We start from the raw sequence: 15,082 nt of genomic DNA on the forward strand, positions 1-15,082 counted from the left end.
CCCGACCGCAACGAGACTTGCTCGGTGCTCGCGCAAAAGAAATATCGACCGATGAACACTGGAACACCGTGCGGTACGTACAACCGTATAGAAATGACCGTACACGTGTATCGTGCATGCGCGCAGTATTTCGCCTGTCGCAGCATGCACAGGGCACTTATTATGTACAGAAGATGCTCGCTTGTGCTCGATGGAACTGATATAGCGATTGCCAGGGACACTGTCAGATACCGAACGGTAGGGCCATGAGGTGCTAGGTGTACCAATTAGTTAGAGATATACACCCGAATGTCTTCCACAAAGCAAGAAACACTTTGACTGTTGCGCGGTAGCTACATAATATGGCGAGTGGGCTATCGATTCGGAGCTAAATATGTGTCTCTGTGCCGAAATTGCTGTAACAAACACAGTTGAGACCTGAGAGTAATCACTGTACGCAATTTTCGCTTGTGATTTCGATCAATCTGCATTTGTCCATCTTGCGCTTGTTACACTGTTCCATTAGTCAATGATGAGGTGAATCATTTTGCTAATACTTTTCCCCTCATTTTTAATGGAGCAATGTATTCTATCTTTCTGGTAACATTTTCTCGAACTAACGTCGATAGTCAAATTAATTTGGTATGCGTCAAATCGGCAGTCAAGGTGTCACTAGTGGATTCCTGCGGATAGTGAAATCTCTTTGATTTGGCAAAAAATACAGTATCGCATCGTCAGTGTCGCTGGAAACTCACTATACACGCTCCACCTAACGCGTACCACAATAAAGCCTGTGGTGGGTGTAGTAGGTTTTTTGTTCTGATATAGAATGCGAATATTTCGTCCTATACAATGAATTTCTACGCCAATGTCAAATGTTCTATTATTTCTCGTCCGATAAGATGGCAACTACTGCTTTCTATTTCAAACCAAAATGGCAAAATGAGTAATTACACACCTTTTTCAATTACGTTTCATTTTTCGAAAGCAGATTCCCATCTCAATACTCGTCTACTTAAAAGGCGAAATCTTTTTTCGAGAAACAGCCTCGAACTGGCGAGCGAAATTAATTAAAATTTGTAAAGGATCGCTTAGGAAGAAGAGGTCCGTGGTAACTTTTGGATCCGCATTCTGCATCAGTTCCCACTTTTGTTAGCGCCTGCATAGTTTCCGGATACAGCGCAAGTACATAGAGGCTCGTGCGAACGTATAGAGATTTAGAGCTTTCGACGCAGGCGATTTCGCTTATGCTCACTACCTTCAACTTCAATAGTTTATATTTATATACGTATATATATAATATATACTTATATAGAATTTGTCGTTATCATAGGTACGCGGGTAAATTGCTTACGCGATTTATGTACAAATTATCACGGTTTCAGGTAGCCGAGAGGGTTATCAGTGATGTCACCGAAAGCGATTCAGTGTATCGGTCCGGGATTTTGATTCCCACTCGTGGAATTAGCGGTTTTAATTAGCCGTATCAACCTAAATTATTGCTACCTCTTCTCTTTGCTTCGAACGCGGATCGATCGATCGATGGATCCGGTTGATTCACCCCGAGTGTGTCTAGACGGTTCCTACAGTCACTAGTTTATCATTAAGGCGAAATTTTATGGCTATTAAATCGTAAGGCGAAGTAGTCGTTTATATGGTCGATGAGAGTGAAGTGAGTCGTTCCACGATTTCCATCGATCGACGAATCCGTTATCTCGCTTGCGACACGATCACCGAACCGTGTCATCGATTCTGGACCGATATGAACCGATCTTCTCGCCTCAGAATAGCGATTAATAACGTTCTTACAGCGTATCGTTTATACAGCGCGGCGAAAACGGAAACTTGGCTCAATGCGACACTTCTCCACGTCCTTTCGTTCTTAACAATTCATTTTCTAACGCGTTTCAATTCATTCGCACGTGGTTGAGTCACCTAAACTCGTAACGAATCGCTCGCAAACCGTTCCCGCCTAAAAAAGAAATCCTAGCAAAAGTCACGTTATCTTTAGAGAAAGAAATATTTTTAGTCGATCGATTGGACATATTTATTTCACAGAGAGGCATGAAACTTCATTTTAGGATATCCTAAATTAGGATACACCCTGCTTTATAATACCATCGTAACAACCTTCGGAGTAAGTGCGAACTTACAACGAACGTAGATTTCCCATGAGAATCTCGCAAGATATAAAACAAGGGGTAATATAATATCTACGCTGTTGATTGGTAAGAATGCTCAGCGAAACATTGAAATTGTAATGATCTTATCGAAGCTTATTATGTTTTGCACGTTTACGTGACAGTTTAGAAGATCAATAATATCGCGCAGCTTTCCAATCGCTAATTAATCTGTGATTTGATGTGCAATTTACAGACGTAAATGTGCAAACTCAATAGACTGTACTTTTTGTCGCCAGTTCCATAGTATTATTAAGAAAGAACAGAAATATCGTTTGCTCTTTTAAATTAATTTACAGAAACATAAATTGATTAATTACGGCAAACTAATGTGGAATCTGACTTTTGCTCGAATTATTTTGTTACACGTCAAACAATTCACGAGAGTCCCGAGTTAGGTGATTCGCTGCATACGTTTCGCTCTATTCCATCGGTTCTCGTCCACATGCATCGATAAAACACAATCATCCTGCGAAATGATGCTCGCGAGATTTGAAACTCAACGATACATGATTGAAAAAACGTTTACACGGTATTATCGAACGCGCGGCCGAAATTAACGCGAGCGATTTCCTCTCCGTATATTTTTTTGTATCTACTTTATGCTCACCTCGCTCGAAAATCGCGGAATCGAACGACTTTGAGTTTTCCGATTTTTTTCGTTTTTTAAGAGTTGGGTGGGCCGCCTAGTCTCCCACTGGCGCACTCGCACGATTTAGAATTATCTTTGCTAATTATTAATTAGTTAAATATCACAATCTATGATAAGAAGTCCGTGTGTATGTGTATGTTTGCGTGTATATATATGTGTGTGTATTATGCATACATGTATATAGATACAGATGCCACCTGTCGCGGCACGCTGGAAAAAAACAGGCGGCACGCGACAAAAATCAAGATGTTGACACTGTTACAAAAATAAATAATTGTCTCGGATAAGTATATGTATGTGTGGTGTGTATGTGACCGTGTACGTGCCGTGCAAATGTGCAGAGTGTTTTTGAACCACGAGCTAATAGAATAGGCTAATAAAATTTACTAACAACAACGTGGAAGCTCGGTAAGCAAGGACCGACAAACAAATCGTTTCCGAAATACTACATTTACCTATTTATAAATTTTTCATTGTCGAACACGAGACTTCAAACTAAACTAATTCTCTATGTCGAGAATCGCAGTCTCTATCCTTTTACGTAAATACGAAAGTCAATCGTCAAAAAAGATTCGTCATCGCAATAATCAAAATTGTTCGGACATGTACAATAATTTTATCCCCTTCTACATATCTGATTATAATATTACACACCCGTTACCGATGTTTCCAACAAAAATCTACAAAATTTCATCAATATCAAATTATTCCATATACGAACTAATATACGAACAAGAATATCAATTTCATGAAAAGCCAATTATTCTTAATTAATATACGATTGAGAATATTGTCATAGGAGGGTTAGAAATTCATACTACAAATTGAAGTTTCATACGACCACACGCGCAGAGCTAATTTACTTTTCTTCATTGTGGCGCTGGTCGAGAAAGTACTAATTTGTTTATATATCGTCATAAGTTTGACCCTATCGAAGACACGTGTTAATTGATCCTTATATAGTTCATTAGCAGAGGTCAAACCGAACTAGACTCCTTTCAATTACGAAGATAAAGATACCGAAATTTCGCGAAACGATGTGCTTACGATCCGTGTTCTGCTCGAGGATTTTCCATTCTTATCAACGAGTACCGGAAACAGTTCGTCGCTTGCAGTTCAAAGGCACCCTGCACGTCGAGGGACAGTTACCGTTAATTAATATCGCCTGCTCTACCCCGGCGAGACAATGCCCGTGCAATTTTGCGAGCTCTCCGAGAGACACGAATGGCGCCGGAACGGAACACGGTTATCATCCTAAGGGAACGAAAAACTAAATCGTCGTGGCACGGGAACTTAATTGATCGCTAAACACATCGAACTGTTAGATACAATGTACACGTGGCGAACAGAAGCGGAGAGAACCGTGGGGAAACGAAATATTAACGACGGTGCGCACCGAGTGTATGCGGCTATTTATAATAGTATTTATATATGTATACGTAAAAATATTGAAGAGATCGTTGATCGATAAAAAAAATATATGTATATATGTATGTATACTATGATATACGTATGTACAGGCGAGACCATCCGTTCGCGTACCGAATCATGAAGCATGAGTTCCAAAGGCTACATCTCGGCGCAGGAGAACCGGATGAAAACCGCGACCGTGCATTTTTATTCAAAGTGGCCAATTACCACTGAGACTTCGGAGTATGCATCTTTTAGAATATCCTCTTTAAGATAACCTTTCCTTGCAGCGACAAAGATACCTCGGGTCGGGGAGAGATGAGGAAAACCAGTCGTACACCCGTGGAAAATTCACTTCAGACGAATCGAGTACTATGTCACAAAGCAAATTAGAAATTTCATTAAAAAATTACACCGAGCGAACTCTACGAATTCTACATTAATTTTCAGGATAAGATCGTGAAGACCATTCTCGAAGCGGCTACTTCTCGTTAACGGATTAAAATCTTTCTATTTGATTCGTCGTGGTATGATCTCTTCGCGATTGTATAAAAATAGCTGCACGTTCGCAGATTTCCATCCTGATCTCGCATATTCGGCATACTCTTTCGTCCGCGCGAGACTTCCTTCCGTCCGATCAGTCCAACGCGACTCTGTTTGACTATTGGGCTATTTACACGACAATGATCCCTATGGTTCTCTGTTATCTGTATTTACAATAAAAGTAACGTCTCCGAAATGCGTTCGGCAGGGTTGCCGAGCACACACTAGCAACGGTAATTTGCGAATCGTCGACGTACTATACACGAATCCGACGAACCTGTACACGGGATTCGATATTCTACCGATTTATCGTACCTTCCGAGAACGAAGATCACGGCTAACTGTCGCAAACGCTAGCGACCCTGTCCCGGATCAGACTGCGGAATCAAATGCAACAAGAACCGAACCTATCCCGAGTAAGAAACCATATGGTCAACGGTGACGACGTAATAAGGTACAAGTCTACCCTGCAAACGCATGATTCGTAACCTCGAACGGTTCACCTATTCTATTATGCCATTACCGACGACCGAATCATCGTTTCAACTTAGGATCAGAGCAATATACCGAAGAACTATCACACTTTCTTAGGAACTTAACAAAATTTCTAGATGGTTTTGTTCTGTGGCGTAGCACAAACCTGTTTGCCCTTTTTCCTTTGTTAGCTACTCATCCAAATGTTGTAGTGTTGCTTGTTGAATTTTAAAATCGTAAACAATTGAAAAACACGAGAAGTAAGGTACAAACTGAAATTAGCACTTTGGAAAATAATTTTGTAGCGTGCTCGTAATATATGATATATGTATAACCACCGTGCGATATAGTTGCATTCGAAAAGGACAACGCAAACGAATTGCTTTCAGTTTTCGCCGTTTAAGAATCTAGTTGCTTATAAAAAAATTATAATATCATCGCGTTTATTATCAACGGATATAGTCTTGGTCGGCGCGAAACGGATCGATTAGTGAGGACATCCAAATCGCTACTCCATCGTCTTCGCCGCATTTCGCTCTGACGTTAAGTTGAAAGAATGACGGGTGATACTGTGATGATTTCGGTAAAAAGATCTGCGTCGCGAAAATGAATTTGTCAGTCGGTAGCCTGAGCTACTTGGTGATGTAATACTCTGAGAGGATACACTATTGTCGCGGCACTCGACTTCGCACGGTAAGAATACAGGGTGGCGCAAAACACGTGGTACGGACCGAAATTTGATCAACCAATATATCTGTTAAAAAGATAAATAAATAATTAAGAAAATTCGATTAATTCTACTCGTCGTTTGTGGATCACAAACTTGTCGACCTCGGATTGCGAAATAATGTTGCATCCGACGTTCGTCACTGCTACGGGTTGATGTCGGCCGTCGCCGACACACATCAATTAAATAATACAACTCTAACTTTAAGGGAACGATAAATATTAAATTAATAAAAACGCTTGAAACTCGTTCGATTCGCGAGTGGATCGCGCTCGTCCGGACAGACCACGAATTCTGGATCACCCTGTTGCAACGAGTAGCATCATTGATACAAGATGCCAGTCATTCAAGGATAACGACGACGTTTCCGTACGACGTTCGCTACGAAATCGCGCGTCGATAGGAGAACCCGAGGAATGTTTTGCGATAAAACGCGAACTCGAAAAGATTGGAGTCGCGAGCGTGAAGCTCGCAGCAAACAACAAAGATCGATTCGTAGTAAATTACGAAAAGCAACATTCCCATCGCGAAGCCTGTTCTCTCGGAACTAATCGAATTAAGTTTTCTAATTTCCCACAGCGCGGTCCAAAATAATCCAGTTTGTGAAAAGTTTCGCGAGAACGATCGCGACGTAAGGTACACGCGTCGTATTCGCAGGCGACACGTGCGTAAGAAGAACATCTAGGCTCCGGTCTCGGGGCGTAATTTCATGCAGCGAACGATTTCGCGATTCGAGAGACATTAGCCGCGCATTCCACCGTGCGCATGCTGACATCAATTTCATCCGTACATCAAGACTTGCCCCAATCTCGACGGGCCTCGGACCTAGCAGCTCGACGGCGGCGATGACGACCATGTAAAATAGGATGTCGAACGTAACAGGAGGTAGAGATAAACGCCCAGGGCGCGCGGTCCTCAGCCCGGAGTGGGTGGGGTCGTATGTCAGTGAATATTAAAGTTGTACTGCTTACGGCTGGACGAGATACGGAGCCACCGGCTGACCGCCAGTGGCTCCGGGTGACAGTTCGACCAAGATATGTCCCCGAAATGGGGATAGGGCGAAGACGCAGTCGTGGCCTCGACCTGTATCGCCGTAGACAAGTCCTGTTGGTAATCGTGCTTGGTCCTCTTCGGTTGTCGTTGATTCACAGGGCTCAGGTGTGTCGCGTGGTTCAGTCTCTTGCCATTGATTTGAGGCGGGTGTTGTTGTTGCTGTTCTAGCTGCTCCAGTTGCTCCAACTGCTCCAGTTGCTCCAGTTGTTCCAGTTGCTCTAGCTGCTCCATCGGTTCGAATATCAGGCTCGGCATCGAGGCTTGCACCTGGTAGCTCCTGGACAACGGCGAATGGACGATGTTGTTCGATCGTGGCAACTGCACGACCAACTGCGACTTCTCCTTGTAGACCGGCGAGTAGATGGTCGTGGCCGTCTCCGGATCGATCTCGACCGGCGTCTCTGCCTCCAGAACGGTCGTGACCAACGGTGGTTGTGTGCAGGTAGTTGGCAGTGTTGTTGGCACTACTGGTATCGCCGGGGATGTTGTGCTCGGTATCAAGGTGGCGACCGACGACGAGGACTCCTCGTTGGTAGCGGGCAATGGCGAGAGCGATGGCAGCACCACCGATATCGGACCCATCATCGAACTAGACTGCGAGGAACCGGTCGAGTTCACTATCGACGATTCCAGGCTCCTCAGCTCCTCGTTGGCGAAGTCCTCTTCGAGCTTAGTCTAAAAAAGAGAATCGTTGGCGACTCGCAATAAAAATTGTAGAGCCCTTACGAGGTGTTGGCGTTTAACTGCCCAAAAGAAACCATGCCTTACAGGTTTAGTGGAGCCATGCGGGGCCAGACACCGATAAAGCAAATCAACAGCCTGCAATAACAAAAACAGAAAACAGGTATCAACCGACACCCTTCTTGCTCGATCTGCTGTCGCAGCTGACTCGTCTGGGTCGATCGATCCATGTTTGTCAGCGACGCTCGTCTAACATACTTTTCATTATTTTCGTTTAACTCTTCGACTAGATTCAGTTTCTCTTCCGTTTAGCGCGTCTTAAGAGATCTACGAAAACTATGAAGGATATCGAAATTGGGTTCTGACTGATACCTGATTACTAGAAATCTTTATTTAGTTAAAGCTCATTACCATGTTGAGTGAAGTCCTGGAACTGAATTCACACCTTCGGAATGACTGTGATTATTTGAATCGAGCCTCGAGATAAGAAAAGCCGTAAATTATACATATATTTTTATTTATATATTTAAGTAATATATATATGTATATCAGTCATAAATTTTCGAGCTCGATTTCCACTATGTCTAATTCTTTGCACTCGCTGAGTTATTTCAGACCATCATCTATTTGACAAGCAATAATGATTCAAATAAAAGGTAAAATGTTATCGCGTCGAAAATAGTTGCTTCAACCTGAAAAGGGGTACACAAGTTGCTGATCAGGTTTGCGATGTCCTTTCGAAGGGGACAGCAGAGTGCAAAGGGCGAATGATATTGCAACCGTTTCGCATCTGATTTCACAAATTGCAACGGCCATCCCGAAAGCATTATTACAATTCCAGGACTTTGATAATCAAAGTCTAACAATACTTCTTGAAATTTGTTTAAAAAATTGAGAATTTGCAAAAAAGTCGCAGTCTATTGACGGCGTTCTGGTCGACTGCACGACGTCATGGCTCGACTAAATTTTGATTTGCACAATTTGCTGATTTACCGTGCCACCTGTTGTCCACCGAGATCTACTTTCTATGCTGGCGGTATCGAAGCGATCGATATCTCGATGTGTTCGTGGAGCCGGTGAATATTACGGCCACGATGAGATTCGTACATTTCTTAAAGACGCCACGGAATTCAATCCGACGATAGACGTATGCTCGATTCGCAACCATTATGTTTCGAATCTAACTCAGTTAAACGAGCAAACGAAGGAAAGCCTCTCCCGTTCGCTCATAAAATTTTCGCAACTCGTCAGGCTTCGCGAGATTCTCCACGGTGACATAACTTTAACCAGCTTTTTCTACACTTTTAAGCTTTCCAAAGCCGTTGGACATTTCCATTCTGAAAATTCAGAATCCGGACAATCGCATGATCAAATTGCATGCCTATTGTTTCGACATATCTATGAAAACAAACGAATCTGTTTTCAATTCCACTCCCGACTAATTAACAAATATCTGTTACAGGTAAATACGACGAATTGTGTGTTTGACAAAATACGATTGAAACATCGATGGAATGGTAAATTTAATTAAATAATGAACTGGACAATGGACGATGTGCCTCGTCGTTAACGGAAAATGTACACACAACGCATAAGAATCCAACATTACCAGATCATGCAATCACTGTCACAAATACACGATCACAGAGAGATGCTTATTATCGAGAGAAAGAAATCAATGAAAGGAACAGGATAATCCGCAACGTAATCTGATCAAACTATATTCGTCCTGTGAATTGAAATTCTCACAAAAGCATAAACGAGAGATATTGCTGGATTGGAGAAAATTATTTTTGCTAAAGCGAATGGAAAACAGAGGAACTTTCGTTTCTTTTGCAGTATACAAATTACGGAAAATTTGAATGGCGTAAGAATTAAATTATCAAGATTTCAATCCTTTCGCTGCACGCGTCATTGTATTGAAACGTATTAATCATTCCCATAGATACCTAGCATTTTGCAGTCATTAAACTTGTATCTACATCGAGAAATTCATTTGATTATTTTCAACCTCGTGAAATGTAATTGAATTAATTAAACAATGAGCTAGACTAACCATCTTATGTATGAAATAGCAGTGTAAACATTCGTAATTACCAAAGATCCGAATCATTAGATTTCTACAAGCTATGAAATAGTCAGATTCTACAAATTCGGTGTTATTAATATTCAGTGTGAATCGATTAACAAACAAAAAGTGAACTAATCAATCTTTCAAAAGTTACAAATGTTTTCAGTGTTCCTATAAAATTTTCCTCTACAGCGAAAGGATCGATAATTCACTGAACCGTATTTCAATAAAACACAAGTTCAAAGTACTAGCAAACTGCAATTATCATGAGCGTATACCCTATTGCGCAAGGCAGTTAGAGAAGACGATTGCACTTCGCGAAAAAAAACAACAGATCACACGGTGATCAGACCACGGATGCAACAGAGACAGCTGTAGGCTAGGTTGATCGATGGCTCTTACCTTTGGCAGTGGATACGTGTCTGGCAGCGAGAGAACAGGTGGTGAACTGGGTGCTTCCGTTTCGGCAGTTAAGCCGGGGGTGTTGGGTGTCAGAGGGTTGAGATTGGAGGTGGCCGAGGAGACGGTGACGGTGCCGGTGACAGTCACTTTCGCCGGCCTATTCGGCACCTCCTTCGAGGCCCGGTGCTCCGCGAGAAGCTTGTCGAAGGTTTTGCTGCGGCCGACGACCGTCCGTCGCAACGAGACCGTGTGCGCCTTGCAGGTGAGCGACCTGGTGCAGGGTTTACCGGTCTCTTCGTTCCAGACCCCACAGTGCCGATCCGGATCGTACTCGCGGTCCTTGAGCAACGACCGGTCTGTTTTGAGCCTCTTCCGGCGAGGTTGGCCCGCTGTTCCCGGACTTTTTACAGGACTCGAGGACACCACCGATCCGATCGAGTTCGCCGTCTGCACCGGAAGCGACTCGAGCGGTGATCGAGGCGACGAAGCGACCGGCAACGGCGCCGTCAAGCTCGTAGGCACTATCGGCTGCTCTCCAGCCCGTTTCACGCTCGTGTGGTTGATCTTGTTCCCGGTGGTGATCTGCGACGGCTGCTGCGCCTTCTTCAGCTTCGACACCTTGCAATACGGCGTTTTCACAGGAGGCTTTACGGCCGGGGTGGAAGGAGGCGGGAAAGTGACCGTGCCGGAAGGATGACGACTTTCTGTGGCAGAATATCGAGCTACGTTTAGAATATCCGAGTCGGTAAGACCGAAACATTAAATGTTTTGACCTCTCGGCCCGGTGGAAGCTGGGAGCTTCGTCACCTGCGAATTTATAACTAACGCCGATGGAAATACTCGGAAAACTGACTGTAATGCTAGTGCTGAAATTGCATACAATTTTCTTTTGCTGCTTCAAGTTTTCCTCGTATTACTTTGGCATTTTTTAAGAAAGGATGAATCACGAAATCTATACTGCAAAATAATATCATGTAAAATAAACAACATTGATACATAAAGTTTATTTTGTAACGTAAAAGATGGAAAATATATTGTGGGTCAAATGTGACCCCGGCAATCTCCTTACTCAAAGCTGAGTTCATATATTGCCTTAATGTAGTTAGAAGGAAAGTCTGGTACATGCCGATTTTTATGCATTTTTGGTATGATTCGTTGTTACATCAATATTCAACGAGTTATTGGCATCTTTAGTAGCCCACTTGGAAATGTTGGAGCAAAGTTTATACACTTTTTAATAGAATTCACATGTATAAGTAAATGCAAAACATATTTTCATAGTTCCTTATTAAATCGGAATTAAATTACTGCTTAAAATATCTTTTTTTACTATTAATATTCTCCCACATTTAAAAAAAAAATATATCTTTTACTAAAAAAATTCTTGTTGACTATTTTCTGAAGCATTTTACTATATTACAAGTGTATAGAAATGTGTGTTGCTTATCTATATTTCTTTTTTGAGCTCATAAGATTTGCTGTATACCTCGCACAGTTTTTATTAATCAATATCATGATGCGATGAGTCAATATATTTAGCATGCTGCATAAAAGCGCTTCATAATATCCTATTTAGGCGATTCTCTATTAGAACACAAATTTTAATAGTTAATGAGAACGTATCCATCTAACCATGTTCCTATTCCAGTTGATTCGGAATGTATATTTAAAATTATAATAATCTCTTGTAAAATGGAAGATCTGATTAGGTATCAGAACTAACATAAGGAATAATGTAATTAAATAACATACCCATATGCTGAATAAGGGCTTGTGGTTTGACTATGGCATGACATGTTTCACATACAACAGTGTAAAAAGTGTCTCTTTCTGGACAGAATCCATATAAATCAATGTCTGGAACAAAAAGTACCTTATTATAGGAGAGTTGTAAGTTGTGAGTGTGTGACTATCTTATATTCATAATACTGAACTAAAACAGTATAATATAAATATTAAAAAATCTCTACCTTCTGCAGCAAGGCGTGTAACAGAGGTGGAGTGTTGACTTTCTCCTTCGTCATCACCTGAAACAAAACCGAATGCTCTTATGGTATAGATAATACAACATACATTGCATGATATAAATATACTTTATTTAAAAATTGCTTAAAGTATATAATACATATCTCATTAATTTAATATGTACACCATCAGCATACAATTACAAGAAAAAGAAATTAGGAAAAAGAAATTACATCTAGCTCTTTACTCAAATGAATGGGTTTAAATCTCTTTCACTACATTCATAAATACAACATCAGAATGGAGTGTAACTAACTCTATGACATTGCTAGTATTAAATCTATCAAATTCTTTCTCTGAAATCCTGCTTTCATTCAACTTTGTCATTTATAACAGCAAAACATGAAATAAAAAACACAAATTTCTGGGTAAACAGCATTTATTATGTTTACATTTCTTACATGCACAATCTTTCCACAAAATTTTTCAAATCAAGTGATGAAAGAGACAGAAAGGCCGAATATAACAAATACAACAGTAATAGTGTACATATGCGTAAATAATTCAAGGGCAATAGGATCAGTGATCGCGTCCGCTCGTGATCGTTAAACCGGTGGATCGAACGGGCGATCCATGTCAGACCGTTTGCGGGCCGTTTGTTTTTCATGGTCAGTATTCTGTTTCTGAATTACATAAGTGTCAAGGAAAAAGGGATGCGACGAGGCTCGCGTCGCTCGATCGCGGATCTAGATTGCGATCAACATCGTCGGCCGATTATTGGCGACATTTTTTCTGTAGATAAAACGAAGCGAGGGGGGCAAACACGGTAACGTGACGGGCCGTGCGTCAAGTCCGCGAACAAAGGAGCATCGAAGTTGAGGTTAGGTAGACCGTAGCTGGACGCTCGCCGTTGTCGCGTTCCGGCCAGCGACAGCGAACGAACGAACGAGCTTCTCGATGATTATTGCAGCGCACTTACTCAACGGCTTGTCTCGTCCGATTCTTTCGATCCAGCTGGACCAGGGCTGGCCGTGAAAGAATGTTGGGCTGTCACTTCCCGACATTGCCAGTGGCGCTCGCGTTGTGAATGAAACACGATGCGATTTCTTATGTGTATATAGCGAGGCGAAAGTGTTTTGGGGACCGGGCCGCGTGGACTGTCAGGTACGGCGGATCGCGTGCAGTCGTCTGCCTTTCCCTCGACACGCCGATTTCTCGGACACATTTAGCCCCTTTAATGAATTACGCGTCCCGTCTAATGAATGGAGAAAAAAGCTACCGTACGCGATTCCCGTCTAGCATAACCCTGTCGGGAAACATCTCCGGAACGGATCGAGATATATATGTATTTCGTTTCTTTTTTTATGTCGCCTCTTGCTCGCCTGTACACCCAAGTACGAGTAACACGCTTCAGCGTACCGCACGCACGCACGGTTATTACTGAGATTCTCGCCGCTGCATTGGACAGACTGACCGTGACGTCACCGACGTGCATTACTCGTGCGCAACTGGCGCGGCGATCCAATCAAATGCCGCGACTTCCTGGACTGTGTCGTGCCTCGTTGTCGCATCCTATTGGCTGTTGTACGCCGCTCAGCAGGTGGATTGAAAATTTCAAAATTCTTTTCGGCTAATCAACACTGTTTTCACCGTGATCTCTTTCGATTCTTATATTCATTGTGGCGAAATGGCAACTTTCTGTTCTATAAGGTACATCTGTATAAAACGCGTCCTCTTTAGCAGAGTTGGAGAGTTCACCACGGTTTGTAATACAAACATTTTGAAACAACCATAATCGCAAATGTAATCATTTCTAGATTGATGATGGAATTAATTATAGTAACTAATTATGGTTGCTTTGATTGCTTTAGATATTCATCCATTATGAATAATTTTGTAATCGTGATCATTGATTGGAAACGTTATTTCACATTGATTGTAATCGTTAATTGTTCACACACCAACTATCGGTTAAAATGGTTTCCGATTTTTTCTTTTACAGTCTATCAAATTACAAAAATTATATTCTATGATAAAAGTCGTCTAAAATTTAAGTAAATATAATTTAGACGTCTTTATAAAATAACGTATATTAGTTACGTTTAAGGCTGGGTAATTCTAATGTTTATACGATTACTTTTTGTACAATACTGCGTTTTTGATCTATCTACAATCTTAGAAAGTCTTGCAAAACCTTTATAAACCTTTATAAAACCTTTATAAATTCTTCTATTCAGAAAAAGTACTTTAAGGCTTATTAAGCAAAATAATATTGCCGAACTAAGACTGACAACGATTTCGATCTTTTATATTTATTTATATAATATATTTCACTATAATTCTATAGTGATATTTAATGCTGTGATATTTAATTCGCGTAAAATAAAGATACGTTTAAATTCATCATCACCATATTAAGAATGTTGGAGAACTCATTAGCTGACACGCAAACCTTGAACTTATTTATTGGTGCTACACACTTCCTGTTTGATTCGAGTTTATAATTAGAATATCTCATTGCAGCCTGGGTGTATACATTTATGCATAACACATGTGTAAAATATCATATCTATCGATCAATTATACCATGTGGCATCAATAGAGGGATCTCGAACCTCGTAATGCGATTTGTAACTTGTTTACTACATTTATTTTTATTTAACATAACAATGTATAATGTTTTTTTTTAAATACATGAATGTAAATGCGTGGACATGGTTACTGATGACAATGTTATGTTAATGTTATGTTAAATGCTGTTATAATCAACATGAACGAAACGTTGCACAACAATTCAGTACCGTATTATAAAATACAATTTCTTTTATAAACAATTAGAAGAAATACTTATGAATAATCTTTTACATTTCAAGATTAATACCTTCAATTTGTACAATAAACATGTTATCTGTTATTGTTAATTTTCTACCAAAGTTTGTTAAACA

At 41.0% G+C, this 15,082-nt stretch overlaps 1 protein-coding gene across 1 annotated transcript; it reads right to left on the reverse strand.

Moving 5' to 3' along the window:
- Positions 1 to 1,539: 1,539 nt before the first annotated feature.
- Positions 1,540 to 13,597, reverse strand: LOC144475958 (uncharacterized). Its single transcript, XM_078192422.1, has 5 exons — positions 13,117 to 13,597; positions 12,143 to 12,199; positions 11,925 to 12,029; positions 10,173 to 10,876; positions 1,540 to 7,693 (listed from the first exon to the last, which is right to left on the reverse strand). The coding sequence occupies exons 1-5, from the start codon at positions 13,199 to 13,201 to the stop codon at positions 6,908 to 6,910; spliced, it is 1,737 nt and encodes a 578-aa protein (XP_078048548.1). The 5' UTR covers positions 13,202 to 13,597; the 3' UTR covers positions 1,540 to 6,907.
- Between the last annotated feature and the right edge of the window lie 1,485 nt (positions 13,598 to 15,082).

The sequence above is a fragment of the Augochlora pura genome, chromosome 10 (assembly GCF_028453695.1).
Source record: "Augochlora pura isolate Apur16 chromosome 10, APUR_v2.2.1, whole genome shotgun sequence".
Classification (NCBI taxonomy): domain Eukaryota; kingdom Metazoa; phylum Arthropoda; class Insecta; order Hymenoptera; family Halictidae; genus Augochlora; species Augochlora pura.